We start from the raw sequence: 16,543 nt of genomic DNA, 5'->3' as shown, positions 1-16,543 counted from the left end.
CTGAAACAAGACAATCATGAAGATCATTTCACACGTGAGACAGAAGAAACTGAAAGAGTGTCTGATTATAGAAAATACCTTTAAGTGACACAGACGCTGATCTCCGAGATCCATGTTTATTCTGAGCCTCACAGTAGAAGTGTTCACTGACACTGGAGTTAAAGCTGGAGATGCTGAAACTCTGTCCAGATCCAACAGCTGAGGTTTCATTCTCCTTAAACCAGCTGAAGTTCAGAGCCGGAGGGTTTGAGTCACTGATGCAGTTCAGAGTCACTGAATCTCCCTCCACTATTACACCAGACCCACTGACCGACACTGAGACACTCTTTGGAGGATCTACATGAAATATATATAAAACATGAAAATAATTATTTTATTTCACTAGTCTGGCGCATGCTCTGCTGCGACAACACAGTCTGTAAAAGTTTCTCTATATAGACTTCAGCGCCACCTTCAATACGATTCAACGTTCTCAGTGACAGACCACAGAGAGTAAGGGGTAGTGTAACATCCTCCACCATTACGGTCAACACTGGAGCCCCTCAAGGCTGCATCCTCAGTCCCTTTCTACACACGGTATACTAATGATTGCCATAGACCCTGCCCCATCACAAAATACTCGGATAACACAACCATTCTCGCGCTCCTCATCGGCACGGACTCAGTAACAGCATATCACCAATCTGATGCCCATTTCATCTAGTGACAGTCATCTCCTCCTCAACGTCACTAAAATGTGCCAGACTTACGTGCCATCCAGAAACTTGCGTTCCGCAAGTGATCGTCGTCTTGCGGTGCCATCTCAAAGAGGCACAAAATCTCTTTCTCTGACCTTTACCTGGACTGTTCCCTGCTGGTGGAATGATCTGCCCAACTCAACCAGAGCTACTGAGTCCGTAGCCATTTTCAAGAAACGGCTGAAGACGCATATTTTTCGGCAACACTTGATCCATTAATACTAACATCTTCTCTTCTATATCTGCTATCTATTTTTAAAAAACTACATGGACTGCGTTAGACTAAACTGGGAAGGGTCAGCACTTACATATTGTTGTCCTATTGTTAGTTTAACTCCTTCTATTGTTCTCATTTGTAAGTTGCTTTGGATAAAAGCGTCTGCTAAATGATTAAATGTAAGTTAAATGTAAAACAAAGGAACTTATCCTGGGCACATGCCAAAAACTCTCCACCCCACACAGCCCCATCTCCATCAATTGCCAGTCAGTAGAAATTGTGGACAGTTTCAGGTATTATTTTGGACAATAAATTGAGTTTTGACCATCACATCACAGACATAGACGCTGCCAACAGAGACTATTTGTCAAAGTAAACTCAGGACTCTCTCAGTCAAACCACACCTCCTGCTTCTCTTGTACCGTAGTATCATTGGACCCATCCTCCTCCACTGTGCTCTCTCTCACCAATAGAAACAAGCTCCTCAAAATCAATAACACTTCAATAATTGGCCTTCCCACTCCCAACTTTTTGTCTCTAATTGACACTGCTAAGATTTGTAGAGCAAACACCAATACAAAACCCCAGCCACCCTCTCAACTCATGTTTCACCCTTCTTCCCTCAGGCCGCAGATACAGACAGCAACCCTGTAAAACAATCACGCTTAGCGAAAAGTTTTGTACTCTCAGCTATAAGAGCGTTGAATTCACAGAATGAGGAAGTGTGTGTGTATGTGTGTGTGTCTGTGTGTGTGTGTGTGTGTGTGTGTGTGTGTGTGTGTGTGTGTGTGTGTGTGTGTGTGTGTGTGTGTGTGTGTGTGTGTGTGTGTGTGTGTGTGTTATATGTCTATTTAGGTGTACAAAAATATGTGTATTCTGTGTGTGCATATTATGCTTGTTGAATGTGGCTCCTGGTACAGTCTGTGAAAACAAATTTCCTCTATCGAGAACATTAAAGAATGAATCTGAATCTGAATTGATTCATGCCATGACCTTCCATTATCATTATTATATTACTGAATTCTATCTGTAAGTAGAAATCAAAATAGTGATGAAAAATTTGCAAATCTACATCTGAACTGGTGCAAAGTCAATAAAATAATATTTACAGATATATCAACTCAAAATTCATAAAAAATTATCACTATAAAGATTCATGATTTACATTCATTTTGCGTATTGATAAATTAATATGAATAAATCATGTTTAATACAAAAAAATATACAGTGTATTATCACTGTAATTATCTGAAATTATCAAACAAATCTGAATAATCTGTGAACCATTTCATATGTTATTAATATGTACTCACATTCAACATTAAGATGAACAGCAGGAGAGATCAGATGATGATTATTTCCTCTTATTTCACATTGATATTTTCCTTCATCAGAGCGACTGACTGACCGCAGCTGAAGCGGCTTCACTGTTCGATCAGTTATTATCTGTGTGTTTCTGTACCAGATGAATGTTGTGTGTTCAGGCAGAGAGCAGCTGCTTTTACATCTCAGAGTGACTGAACCTCCCTCTGTCACTCTCTGCTGTGTCTCCACCTGCAGATCTGACACAGCAACAACAACAACATCATCAACAACAACAACAACATCATCATCATCATCAACAACATCATCAACAACAACAACATCATCATCATCATCATCAACAACAACATCATCATCATCATCATCAACATCAACAACAACAACAACAACAACAACATCATCATCAACAACAACAACAACAGATTCACTGTCATCACAACATCAGCATCATGGTGATAGTACAACAATAATATTAAAACACTAAACTGAAGCAGTTATATATAAACATGATGTTTCTGTGGCAGAGATGATAGTTTATTCAAAAGCTAATAAATGTTTCTGTGTTTTATTTCTGAGAGTTCAGTAGTTTTACCTGTGACATCAAGACGAGCTCCAGGAATCACTGTCCATCTTTTCTGCCATGTATCTGTAATTCTGCAGTAGTAGACGTGTTTATCAGCTTCTGTTACATTCATCAAAGTGATGCTGTAAGTGTTTATATTTCCACTCAAACACTGAACTCTTCTTTTCTTCTCTGGCTTTGAACACAGATTAGGTGATTCTCCAACAGGTTTAGTCCAGAAACCTTTTACGAGTTTATCATCATAATCAGGATTTGTTAAAGTACAGGATATTTTCACTGTTGATCCCTTTAATGCACAAACATATGACGGGCTGTAATTCACTCCTCCATCCCACAGACCATCAACCCCTGAAACATAGAAATTAGGAAAATAATTAAAGAGACTTTCAGCAACAAACACAGAAATATTTAGTTTTCTTTCTGCACTGTTCATAACACACTATCAAAGATTTCAGTTGGTGTTTATTATGGATGTGCCCAAAGCCTAATACTATGTTCAGAAAGGAAATGACACATTCTACGGAGTCCCTGAAGGGACATGGTGATGGAGAAAAAAAAATTCAAGATGATAAGAAAAAATATATTCCAATGCTTTTGCATTTTCGTAATTATATTGGTTAATTATATTGTGTATAATCTGCATGCATCATGGAGCCGCTATCAATATGCTAAATATTGAAATGTTTTTTGAATGAACGCTTGTTACTTTCGCATTCACGATCACGAGTGACGTTACTCTGTTTAGGGAGTGTCGGCAGTCCAGGCCCGGAGCCGCGGGGGCAAAAGGGGGAATTTCCCCCTCAGATCTGATTTGTGCCCCTCATCTTCAATTTGTCTACTCTTCACCCCCGAAAGGAGATCGATTTGAACCCTTTGAAGTGTACGACAACATCAGTATGATCCGAACTTTCCCTGCTGTCGCGCTTTGGCTGGCGCTGAGCCAGAGATGCACTCAGTGCTTTTCATATCACAACTATTCAGGGATTTCAACCACATAAAAGTTCATTTTAAGTTTCAGACATTTTCATAGAGCAGGGGTCACCAAACTCAGTCCTGGAGGGCCGCTGTCCTGCAGAGTTTCGCTCCAACACACCAGCTTGAAAGTCTATGCCTAGTGAGACCCTGATTAGCTGGTCCAGTGTTTAATTGGGGTTGGAGCGAATCTCTGCAGGACAGCGGCCCTCCCGGACCGAGTTATGTGACGCCTGACATAGACATTAAATCGACTACTAGCCAAAAATAAATTTAGTTAAAGCTACAATATGTAAAAAAATAAAATAAAAAATAGCCGCCAGGGGTCGCTAACCTCTTAGGCCCATCAAAGTATGAATGTATGAAGTATGAACTTTCAGATGCCATTTTTATTTTTCTAGGTGTCCAACTGTCACAGAATGTGAAGCTCAGGATTGTGGGATAAAGGCAGTGAGGGATACATCTAAGCTGCCTTCAGAAATCCATCAGACGACGGAGACCGGAAGTGAAACTAACATTGCATTCAGACGTGCCTTGATGCCTTCAGACCTTGGGATGAGTTCTCCGAAAGCAGCATTTATCAGTGTTCGGACACAGCGCTGATGTACTGTAATGTGACGACTACCGCAGCAAGCCATGTCCCTTTAGGGTCTCCGTAGAATGTGTTATTCATTTTCCTGTCTTTCCAAGTTCGGATTTAGGCTTCTGGCACATCCCTCACAGACTCACAGTCAAGTTTATTACCGGTAAATGAAATTAGTTCATTTCAATAAAATATTACTGAAAGCTCATTGCACTTAAAAGAAAAAGTTATGTGAACTCAATAACTGAGAACTCAAAAGTTTGATATTTCTAGTTCCCAGCATGCTTTGTTCAGACTCTGAAAGGAGAGTAAATGTTAAAATGTAGTGTTATTTTATGAGTTTTGCACATGATTAATATAGGGGCAGATCTGTTAGTGTTTAAAGTTGTTGTGTTGGGATTTAAACAAGTTTCTGTTATGTCTGAGTTTTGGGGGTTAATCAGGATGAAAATGGGCCAAAGAAGGTTCCGACTTTTTTACGCTGCTTTGATGAAAAGGCAGTATCTGCACTTGTTGATGCAGTTCTAGTTTCTTTGCTATATTCAGTGCTCGAAGTGGGCCGGTACACACTTCTCTATTTTAAGCTGTAGCGTACCCTCACGTTTATTGCACTTCTCACATGTTGCTGGTACCAGGGCATCACTTGGCCCTTTTTCTACTTGTACATGAATTTGTGATGGCCTCAGTCCCCTTTTAAACCTCATATGAAAACGGCGGTAGAAACCGGCTCCTCCCCGTTGTAGCGTCTGGACAAAATCACGATGACTTATCCATTCTAAGTTTCAGAAAGCTTTTAACCTATTGGACTCAGTCTTGTAAATCAGAGGCCTAGCGCTGATGAGTCTGGATCAAATTGCTCCATTGACACCTTTGCGGCATGATAGAGATTAAACAGAAACACCTCCAAACTCCTTTGTGAGCTTCAAACAGATCGTAATCACCTCAAATCCCCTCTCACGCCAAGCAAGAAGGCCAGGTGGCATGGTCGGATCTCTGAGAGACCTCCAATACACATACACAAACATTCTTTCCATTTAACTGTCATTCCCAAAATATATATCATATATTCCTGTGTGTATGTATGCTTCCCAGCTAGTTATGAATGTCTAGTTGTGTTAGTTGAACTCTGAACGTATATATGAATGTCTAGTAGTGTTAGTTGAACTCTGAACGTATATACTCAAGTGTAAGAATGTATCTCTACTTTCATATCTTCCAGAAATATCTTTCTTGGTACCGAATTAAACCTCTCGGTTTGCCTTAGCTAAATATGGACTGCATTTATATAGCACTTTCACAGACCCAATGGCCACTGCTTTACATTTAGCCTCACATTCACCCATTCACACACCGACGGCGGTGTCAGCCATGCAAGGCGCCATCCAGCTCGTCAGGAGCAGCTGGGGTTAGGTGTCTTGCTCACGGACACCTCAACACTTGGTCAAGTGGAACCGGGGATTGAACCACCAACCTTCCGGTTTGTAGACAACCTACATGAACCACTGAGCCACTGCCGCCCCTTGTAAATAAATAAATAAATATATATATATAGTAGGTTACAATAAAATGTATTATACTATGTTTACCATCCTTTGGAGTAGAAATTACGAATTCTGACACCATCATGAACCATGCACATCAGGCTGTCAGAAGTAGACAAAGAAACTCTCTCCCGCCAACAGTTTCTTTATGTCATTGGTTAGTTCACCCAAAATAGGTGTGGTCTCGGTTTACCTTAAAGGACGATGATGTTAGCTCATCTTGGCTCTTATGTTTTAGCTCTTAGTCTTAGCTTTTTGTCCTAACTCTTACTTCTTCCGTTCTTAGGTCTTTGGACCTTCGGGTATCTTAGTCTTTTCCTTTTGTTCTAGCTCGCTTGCTTATTCGTGTTTCTGATCAGTCCTATCCTCCGGGTGAAACGGACTATTCCTCATTTTTCCGGCAACTTGCTTTCAGGTAAACCGTTTGAACTTCCCGTGAACGACACGTGCTCCGGTAGAACCAAAAGAACGATTTAAACCCACGGACCCAGCGAGAACATCACACACACACACACACGCATTCTTCCTCAGCACCAAAGATCCATGCAAGTATTATTTCTATCGAGATTTATATGCGTTAAAGACCCCCGCTGTAAGGTGCCCCGCTTTAAGGTGATTTGATTCGTTGGCTCTCAAAGGTTAACTGTTTGTGATACTGCTATTTTGTGTTCTGCTCTCTCTATTTCTTTATTTACTGTCGTTACTCTGTTATATGTATTCTTTGTTTAAAGCGGCACTTGGTAACTTTTTCAACTTAATAAATCCGTTTAGAAATCATTTGGATGGTTAAATAATCTGTTCTGGTGAGAATGGTTACTTTCCCCGCTCCGCCCAGCGTTCCCAGGCGGAAAACCAGCCTTGCAACATTGGGACTAACGTCCCGGTAAGTTGAAAATAGGAAGTCTCGTGAGAAGCGAGAACGAGCGAGAAAGAGCGAGAAACACAAACTGCTTTACGGAATACAAAATGTACATGTCAATGTTAAATGATACTGTGTATGATGCATTACCCACCTCGGTAGACATGCTCCACACGATAAAGTTGGTGCGTCTGGGACTCATTTGTTCACCACACCGGCTCCGACCATAACAAAAGCACATGAGCAGCGGTAGAAAGGGGGAGGAGTGCGCCGGCGCGCCGCAAGTGACTTTACGACAGTGAGGTGAAAAATATACGCACTGCAGCTGTAGGGGGAGCTCGTTGAGAAAATCAGCAAAGCGGTGGCTAGAGTTACCGAGTGCCGCTTTAAATGTAGTCGTATGTTTTCATAGTTTCATTTATTAAAACCCATTATACGCTTGATTGTCTCTGTCTGATGCTCACCTAACGAAGTCCCTTAATTGTTCGATCTGAAGCTACAAGCTTTATTTGTTGAGTAAGCTACTTTAACCCTCTGGGGACCAAGGTGTTTTTGGGGTCCTTGATATGTTCTGACATGCCCTGACATTTGTGCTTTTTTCAGTTGCTTATAAACATATTAATGGCAAAGGTTAATATGGCACTCTATTTATCACAAACAGGGCTACCATAATATGTGAGCAACATGCATGTACATGTTTGTATTTTTGAGAGAATAATATTTATGCATGGTTATTCAAAAAACTAAAAATTAAAGTGTCTGAAATAACGCCACAAAAGGCATAGAAAACATTCATACTTTTGAGTAATGGATGTTGTCACCTAGAGTTTTTCCTTCAAAATGATCTGAAAATCATCCTGCCTAATCGTTCACATAAAACAATACATTGATTTACATTTTGTAAAACACTTTTTGTGTGGGAAGGCAATATGCGCAGGGGCGTGACTGATCCAACACCATCATTAATAGTAAGTGGTTCACACCTGAGAAGACAATGACCCGCTTAATGACCCCGCATAATGAGCTTGCATAATGAGCCTTTCATTCAGGTGTGTCACACAAGAAAGAATGTGAGGACAAAATAAATAAATATATATCTATATAATCCAAATATAAATTAAAGTCAAAAGCACATTTTTAGTACATAGTCATACCTGGAAACCAATCCTGAAATAGGCTATATGGGCCATTCTACAGAATTGGTTCAAAGTTAGATTTGGAAACTTTTCTTTTTTTTCACAATTTTTTGAATAGCCTACATGCAAATTGTATAATATCCAAGGTAAACATTTCTGATAATTGTGCAGTTAATTCTCATAAAGTATTTTCAGAAAGTTTTGGAATACATCCTCTGCCCAAAATGTGTCACTAATAAAAAACAATAATAAATAATTTAATCAGAAGGCTTATATTGACCTATAAAGATTATTTTACATCTACATTGTAAATATATTTTTTGCTATTTTATTAAAAAGTGTTCACATGTAAATCAACAACAATTACAACAATATTTCAAGTGTAATCTTTCTTTTTTTAAAGTATCATACATATTTCAAAGTTAAGGATTCATTAGTTTGATATAGCCTAACGTTACATTGGAACAAACACTATAACATCTTAGTTGATGAGTTTATTTTTGACAAAACATACTATATATTTAACATATGAGCAGAAACTGGCTAACAAAAGCTTATTTGATGTCTATTTTACAGTAAAAACTTTATAGTCTATCCAAAACTAGTCACAACTAGCAACAGCACACATATATGCTGTTCATTCATCACACACAGAAACACGATTCATATTTAAACAGTCTTTTTGCGGTTTACAGACACTATTCCTTATCACGATTAGAACAAAGCATATAATAATAAAAAACTTACTACTAATCCTCAACTGGATCCATTGCTCCTCAAAGTGAAACCAGCACTTCTGAGGTAAGTTTCCCAGGATTATTCCTCGCAAGATGACAGTACATTCATCTGATTAAACTTGGTTTGTTTTATCGAGCTGATGTGGCCGGTTTACATGTATTGCCTCAGATCATTTGCGTTTGAATAGCGCGCGCTCTCCGTGGGCGTGGTCACATTAAAAGATAACTAGCTATAATGAGCTGAAAAGAGACCCCTCTCTTTTTATATAGATTACATAAACAGAGAATATTTGTTTTAGTTTTGAATTAGATAATTTAAAAGTACACACTTAAATGAATATAAAGAGATATTGCTCATGCCTGGGTGAATAGTATTCGCTGAGTTTTGTTTATGTTTTGAGACGTGCACCAGAAAAAAAGGGGGTTGAAGAGACTGTTGACAGTAGCCAGTATCCTTCTGGAAGTAAAGGGCTTCTTAATGTCGGTTACATGAAAGGTGAATGTGTCCCTCTTCACATCCCAGCTACGTTGGATGGGAGTAGTATCAACTTCCAAGTTAAGATCTTTGAGTCCCTTAGTATGATCTTCGGTCGGGAATGCGTTCATTACTTCCTTGCTATTAGAAGGGAACATGTGCAGTCTTAAATTCGAAGTGGCCAGCATTTTCTTGGTTCGTGTCAACAGATCGATAGTTCCCGCAGCTGTGGGTGTCGCCAAAAGTCCATCATCGACGTATAATTCTCTTTCTACAAAGTGTTTGGCTTCTGAACCATACTCCTCCTCACCATAAGCTTGTCGGAGATGGACTATTACCGAACACGTGCACCCTCATACGGTATTCAATGATCTCTTTGCTGGTGTCATTATCCTTGAACCAGAGGAAACGAAGGAAGTCTCTATCTTCCTCTTTCACAATGAAGCTGTGAAACATCTGTTCGATGTCCACAGTTACAGCTACCAGCTCCCTTCTAAAACGCAGTAAGACTCCCAAGAGGCTATTATTTAAGTCAGGACCAGAGAGAAGAACATCGTTCAAGGAGATGCCCTGTTTTTTGCGCGCTGGAGTCGAAGACAACTCTGATCTGACCGGGCTTCGGTGGGTGGTACACCCCAAAGGTAGGTAAATACCAACATTCCTGGCCTTCTTGAAGAGGAGGGGCTACTTTGGCATGATCGCAATCAAAGATGTTCTGCATTAAGGTAACAAAATGAGACTTCATCTCAGGCTTCTTTTCCAATGTGCGCAAAAGATAGGTTAGACATGTTAATACCTGTTCTCTATTATTAGGGAGTCGTTGGCGAGGTGTTCTGAATGGGAGTGGTGCGACCCAACTATTGCTCTCGTCCATGAACATCTCTTTATCCATGATGTCCAAAAAGCGCCTGTCTTCAATAGACAATCTAATTTTATTATCATTCTTTGTCCTCTGGAAGATGGTGTCCCCTATGGCATAGTCATCAAAGATGAAGGTGCCGTGTGCCAGAGATATCTCAGGCAGAGGCTTGATGTCAAACTTCTCCCTGACGCGGAGTTTGTTGGGACATGGAGGAAGTAGAGGAGGACGTCCATTGTCGAGTACATGGGTGCGGTCTTTGCATGTAGGGTGCGTTATTAGGCCCATTACGTTGCTCCCGTACTTTATGAACCTGAAGGATGTCACGACCCAAAAGAAGAAGAATATGGGCTTCTGGATCCAAAGGAGGAATGCAATGAGCGATGGGCTTTAGGTGAGTGTGCCAACACACTGCGTCAGGTGTTGGTATCTCAGCCCTGTCGTCCGGCATATTGTTGCATCCGATCAATGTTCGCCTTCGACGGTCAGGTATATCAGTACACCATCCTACCGTTCGGCCTGTCATTAGCACCCCGTACTTTTACGAAGTGCATGGACGCGGCTCTCGCTTCGCTGAGGCGTCAGGGTATGCGAATTCTGAACTATTTGGACGATTGGCTGATTTTAGCACAATCAGAGGCGGAATCTATTCTATCTATTGTGTATGCGCCCTCTGCAACGCTGGCTGAACGCTCGTGTACCTCACCGAGCCTGGGCCACCGGCGGTTCACGAATCAGAGTGACTCAGAGCTGCGTTTCAGCTCTGCAGCCTTGGATAGCGACCGACTGGTATCAGTGGGGTGTGACTATGGGAGTAGTCTCGTACCGAAAAGTTATCTCGACGGACGCCTCCAACCTAGGTTGGGGCGGTCTTTTCGAGGGCAGACCGGTCTTTGGCTTTTGGTCAGACCCGGAGAAGAGCCTCCATATAAACTGTCTGGAGATTATAGCGATCAAGAACACCTTGAAATACTTCTTCCCATTTCTGCGGGCCCACCACGTACTGGTTCGCACGAACAACATGTCTGTGGTGTCATACGTGAACCGTCAGATCCAGAATCCTCTGCAATCTGGCAGAACGCCTGCTTGTTTGGGCTCAGCACTCACTGCGCTCACTCAGAGCCACGCATGTGCCACAACGTTCCCCCGGGGGAGTGGTCCCTGCACCCACAGTCAGTCCAGTTATTGTGGCGCCGTTTCGGCAGGGCGAAAGTCGACCTATTTGCGTCAAAAGACAACGCCCACTGCCCAAGGTTCTTTTCGAAGAACAAGGACGCTTTGGCCCAGATATGGCCCAGATGCCCGTTATACGCATTCCATCCAGTCTTAATGTTACTCAATGTAAGGTAATCAGGAGAATCAGGGAATTGTCATTCGGTGCTCCTCATAGCCCCCTGATGGGAGAATCATACATGGTTCTCGGAGTTGGTGCGGCTGTCAGACTCAGCACCATGGCCAATCCCGGTGAGGTCCTTTCTCAAGCCGGCGGGTCGATTTGGCATCCTCATCCAGAGAGCTGGTCTCTGCATGCATGGATAATCAACGGATACCCGTTGCTCTGCCAGAAGGGGTCGTGAACACGATCACACAGTCTAGAGCCCCCTCTACCAGGCGGCTCTATGCGTCTAAATGGTCTGTGTTTAATGAATGGTGCACTGACAAAGGCTTAGAACCACAAACTTGTGGGGTTTCGTGGGTGCTTTGCTTCCTTCAAGAGCTGCACTCTCAGCTTTGCCGACATCAGGCAGAAAGGTCGACGCGATCCTCCTTTGCCCTGTCAGAGCACTGAGGATCTACAACACGCGCTCCGCCGCCTTCAGGCGCTCGGAGCAGCTTTTTGTTTCGTTTGGTGGGCGCACCAAAGGTCTCGCCGCCTCGAAACACAGCCTATCCAGATGAATAGTGGACGCTATTGCTGTGGCTTACGCGTCAAAAGACCCTCTGGGCGTCAGGGCTCACTCCACCAGAGGCTCCAGCGGGATTTCTATTCATGACATTTGTATGGCGGCGGGCTGGGCCTCCCCCTCTACATTTGTTAGGTTTTATAACCTGGAAGTTCCTGCCCTGCAGGCTAGACTTCTTTCAGTCTAAAGTCTCTAACGACTGCCCTGGTTGAGCTGCGCTATACGGGTCGATGAGTTCAGTATAGACCGGCGGTGCCGCTCTGTATGTATATCCCCTTCGGTGTGCTTATGTACATGTGCGAGCCCACTCTGTTGGCCGCCTGTTTCTCACTTATCTGTGTCCCCCGGGGCGTTCCCCCCTGGGATTCACGGATTGAATGCTTGGCGCGCACGGCGTTGACAAGGGGTTCCCGGTGCGTTATTTCATTACGCAGTACGAGAGAACCTCTCGTAAAAGAATGTACTCGGTTACCTAACGTAACCTCGGTTCTCTCTAGAAGAGGGAACGAGTACTGTCGCGCCCCAAGCTCACTTCGCTTCAGGCGATGAAAAACCAGTGTTAGCAGCCTCTGAGCCCTCTTTTATATGCTAAACCACCCCCATTCTGGCGGTCTATGACGCGTGAGGGCGCGAAGCTCAGTGGTAGGCTGCTGCTGCACTGCGTTGACAATATATACAAATTTAAGGATACATTTTTGGCTTCATATCTCGAGCAAAGATGACTTTACCCGGTGCGTAATTTCATTATGCAGTACTCGTTCCCTCTTCTAGAGAGAACCGAGTTTCTACCAGAAAGACTCGGGAGATAAATTGATATAACAGCGTATATTTATTAACAGCCCAGCAAGCATGAATTTATAAAGTTCTTTGGCGTAGGCCCCGTCCTTAGAGAGCAATGCGAGGGTAGCGGAATCTGCATATCCTGCCTGAAGACGAAGGCAGGGGCGCAGCCGACCCCCCTGGAGGTTAAGGAAGGGACCATCCTGGTGGTGGTGGGGAGGATGAGGGGGAAGGTACCATCTTGGTGGTGGTTGGGGAGGATGGAGGTAATTGGCAGCGTCAGCATCTGCAAACTCAGACGAATGTAAGTACCGATCTTTTATACTGTGAGTGTTAGCGCATGATTGGTTAGAAGAGAAGTAATACGTGGCACGCTGATTGAGTCTTCCTGGCAGAACTTACGCTAAAGCTGTCGTTTACGTTAGGTAACCGAGTACGTTTCAGCAGTTCTCAGCTCAGCACACACAGGCCTATGCTACGGTTCTCGAGTCAAGAACTGGCTGTTGCAGTTCTCGAATCACCAGTACAGAACAGAGAACTGTTTCTTTCGGACACGTTCGATATGGAGAACCGATGAGCTGGAGATACTGAGCATGCGTGATAGCACCTTCTCTGAACCGAACTTTCTTTCGGCCAACTAATGATGTGCTGATACGAGCACGGCCGAATTCGGCGAAATGTAAGTTTATTTAATAACAAATAAAATGATGAAGACCATTTATTCACTTTATATATTTAAGACATGTAAAACATCCGCGTTTGCACATCGCCTGTAAGCTACAGGGTTAATTTGCAAAACGTAAATGTAAGAAACTTATCCAAGATGATTATGACGATGAGTACTATTATTTAACTGAAGTTATGATTACAAATTCCTTTAATTTAATGTATTTTTATCCGCTGGGATGATAGAATTGATGTCATTATAATAAACATTTTCAAGAACTAACTGCTTCTATTGTTCTCATTTGTAAGTCGCTTTGGATAAAGGCCTCTGCTAAATTAATAAATGTAAATGTAAAGAGAAGGAAGAACAAGAGAAGGATGTATAATTATTGGACCCATGTATTCAGTCTTATAAACAACAGCAGTTATGCAGTCACTTTATGTCATTAATGTTAATCAAACTACAAAACACAGCTTTAACAAAGATTAATCTATATTAAATTTATACAGTGAACTTAAATTTATTTCACATTTAATTACTACATTTCTCTACCTGAATAGTACAGTTAGACCTTACTTTATATGTAACATTGTTAGACTATATTTTATTTATCTCCGGACTCTTTATTTATCTCCGGAGTGAGTGACCGTTCACTTGCCTTTGATAATGTTTAAACTTTATTAGTTAGGCTAGTCGTTTTTACTGTGGTATCAGAGTAGGCCTACTTAAAGTGTGTTTCAATAAATGGAAAGCAAAGTTACCTTTCCCAACCTTTTCCGCAATTTTTTTTTCTTGCCGATCCGAAAAATTATCCGATCCATGACTCAAAAAACGTAATATGATCCGAACTTTGAGTTTTGTGATCCGTTGAAGCATTAATGCAATCTAAACAACGTTTGTGAACCAAAGCTGAATTGACAAAAGATTTGTGAAAAATTGTGATAAAGCATTAAAATGTTTTTTACTGTGCAGTGGCAAACAGCACACAGACAATGCACTAATCTACATGATGTTTCTCTGATAAGCAGTTTATTTTGTTGTACTAAATTATGACCCAGCAGCTAACTGCAATCAGCTTCTTCAATTAAAATGAGTTCTTAACCTGTTGGGTTTTATAAATTCAAAAAGTCTGAAATATTTATTTACCGTTAATGAATCAGTTTGTACTCACAGTCAACATAAAGATAAACTCCAGGAGAGTGCAGATGTTCATGTCCTCTTACAGCACATTGATAGTTTCCTGTATCAGAACGACTGATTGACCACAGATGAAGCCGATTCACTTTCACAATTCCTTTAGTTATTATCTGTGTGTTTCTGTACCAGATGAATGTTGTGTGTTCAGGCAGAGAGCAGCTGCTTTTACATCTCAGAGTGACTGAATCTCCCTCTGTCACTTTCTGCTGTTTCTCCACCTGCAGATCTGACACAACAACAACATCATCAACAACCTCACCCAAAAATAAAAATTCAGTATTTTTTTATCATTATTTATTTAGTTCTAAAACTGCATGACTTTCTTTTTAAAAGAGAAAATTAAAGGGAAAAAACATCCTGTTTGCAGTCGTTCAGTTAAATTCATGTTTAATAATGATCTCATGTTTTCACTGTACATAATGTTTCAAAGCAACTTTACAGCAAATGAATGTTTCATTGGTACTAATGAACAGGGAAATCTTGCATTAAATGAACACATTTATTTTAATCTTAAAGGGTTAGTTCACCCAAAAATGAAAATAATGTCATTAATGACTCACCCTCATGTCGTTCTAAGCCCGTAAGACCTCCGTTCATCTTCGGGACACAGTTTAAGATATTTTAGATTTAGTCCAAGAGATTTCTGTCCCTCCATTGAAGCTGTATATACAGTATACTGTCCATGTCCATAAAGGTAATATAAACATCATCACAGTAGTCCATGTGACATCAGTGGGTTAGTTAGAAGTTTTTGAAGCATCGAAAATACTTTTTGGTCCAAAAATAACACAAAATAAGACTTTATTCCGCATTGTATTCTCTCCCGGGTCTGTTGTCAATCTGCGTTCAGGACTCCGCAGTGACGCTGCTGACGTAAGACGCTGATGACGTGTTATCCGGTGCGCCCGAGCTTCGTTTACAGTCTGAGGGAGACGCACGCTATATTCAAGCTATTCTACATTGTTTGCGTGGATATCATTTTTTTAATGGTGCGTAAATGTGCATGTCGCGGATGAGACACTTTTACAGCGTGCGTTTCCCTCAGTCTATAAATGAAGCTCGGGCGCACCAGATAACACGTCATCAGCGTCTTACGCCATCAGCGTAACTGTGAAGGATTGACAACAGACCCGGGAGAGAATACAATGCTGAATAAAGTCTTATTTTGTGTTAATTTTGGACCAAAAAGTATTTTCGATGCTTCAAAAACTTCTAACTAACCCACTGATGTCACATGGACTACTTTGATGATGTTTTTATTACCTTTATGGACATGGACAGTATACTGTATACACAGTTTCAATGGACGGACAGAATGCTCTCGGACTAAATCTAAAATATCTTAAACTGTGTTCCGAAGATGAACGGAGGTCTTACGGGCTTAGAACGACATGAGGGTGAGTCATTAATGACATTATTTAAATTTTTGGGTGAACTAACCCTTTAATTTAATCTCTTCTGGCAGCAACATAATGTAAAAATAATATGCATCCAGCTGGTTGTTGTATTAAAATAAACCCCACGGACATTATCATTAACAGTTTTTAGAAGTCTGGTTCCCCTTCGAGGCGGTAACTTCAACATTACGTCAGCGTGACGTATATGGGAACTCCTCCCTTCTCCGTTTTTGCTGAAATCTTATGGGCTAACGCCAGCTGGGGACAGCTGGTCAATTGACGCGAAGCATGCAAATACTGACAGGTTTGCGGGCAGTATAAATGCATGGGCGTGACAATTACGTCAGAATCTCTTTCTTCACGCTAGAAATCTTAAGTCATCGTGGAAGTTGCAATAAAGGACTACTCACCGCCCTCAGAGCCAGAAGAGAAGTGGCTCGGGCAACAGCGGGGATGGGGCCCATTGCAACCGTCCTCCCCCACACGAAGACGAGTTCGACGCTGTCAGCTACACGGATGCGAGCTTCCGCCCCCCCACGACGTTGCGAACTTCGGCCCTGTCCCAATTGGCACACT

The 16,543-nt window shown here is 41.7% G+C and overlaps 1 protein-coding gene across 4 annotated transcripts in view; it reads right to left on the bottom strand.

The window, feature by feature from the left end:
- LOC307001190 (B-cell receptor CD22-like) overlaps nt 1-16,543 on the bottom strand; it is a 34,535-nt gene that overhangs the window by 3,004 nt on the left and 14,988 nt on the right. For all 4 annotated transcript variants that reach the window (XM_079617403.1, XM_079617402.1, XM_079617405.1 and 1 more), the window contains 4 exons: nt 14,545-14,796; nt 2,870-3,208; nt 2,268-2,516; nt 79-336 (listed from right to left, as the gene is read on the bottom strand). In XM_079617403.1, coding sequence (XP_079473529.1) covers nt 79-336; nt 2,268-2,516; nt 2,870-3,208; nt 14,545-14,796 — 1,098 coding nt within the window. The remainder of the gene's footprint in view (nt 1-78; nt 337-2,267; nt 2,517-2,869; nt 3,209-14,544; nt 14,797-16,543) is intronic.

This window comes from Phoxinus phoxinus (genome assembly GCF_949152265.1).
Source record: "Phoxinus phoxinus genome assembly, chromosome: 6".
NCBI classification, from domain to species: Eukaryota; Metazoa; Chordata; class Actinopteri; order Cypriniformes; family Leuciscidae; genus Phoxinus; species Phoxinus phoxinus.
This window is presented reverse-complemented; position numbering and strand designations above follow the sequence as displayed.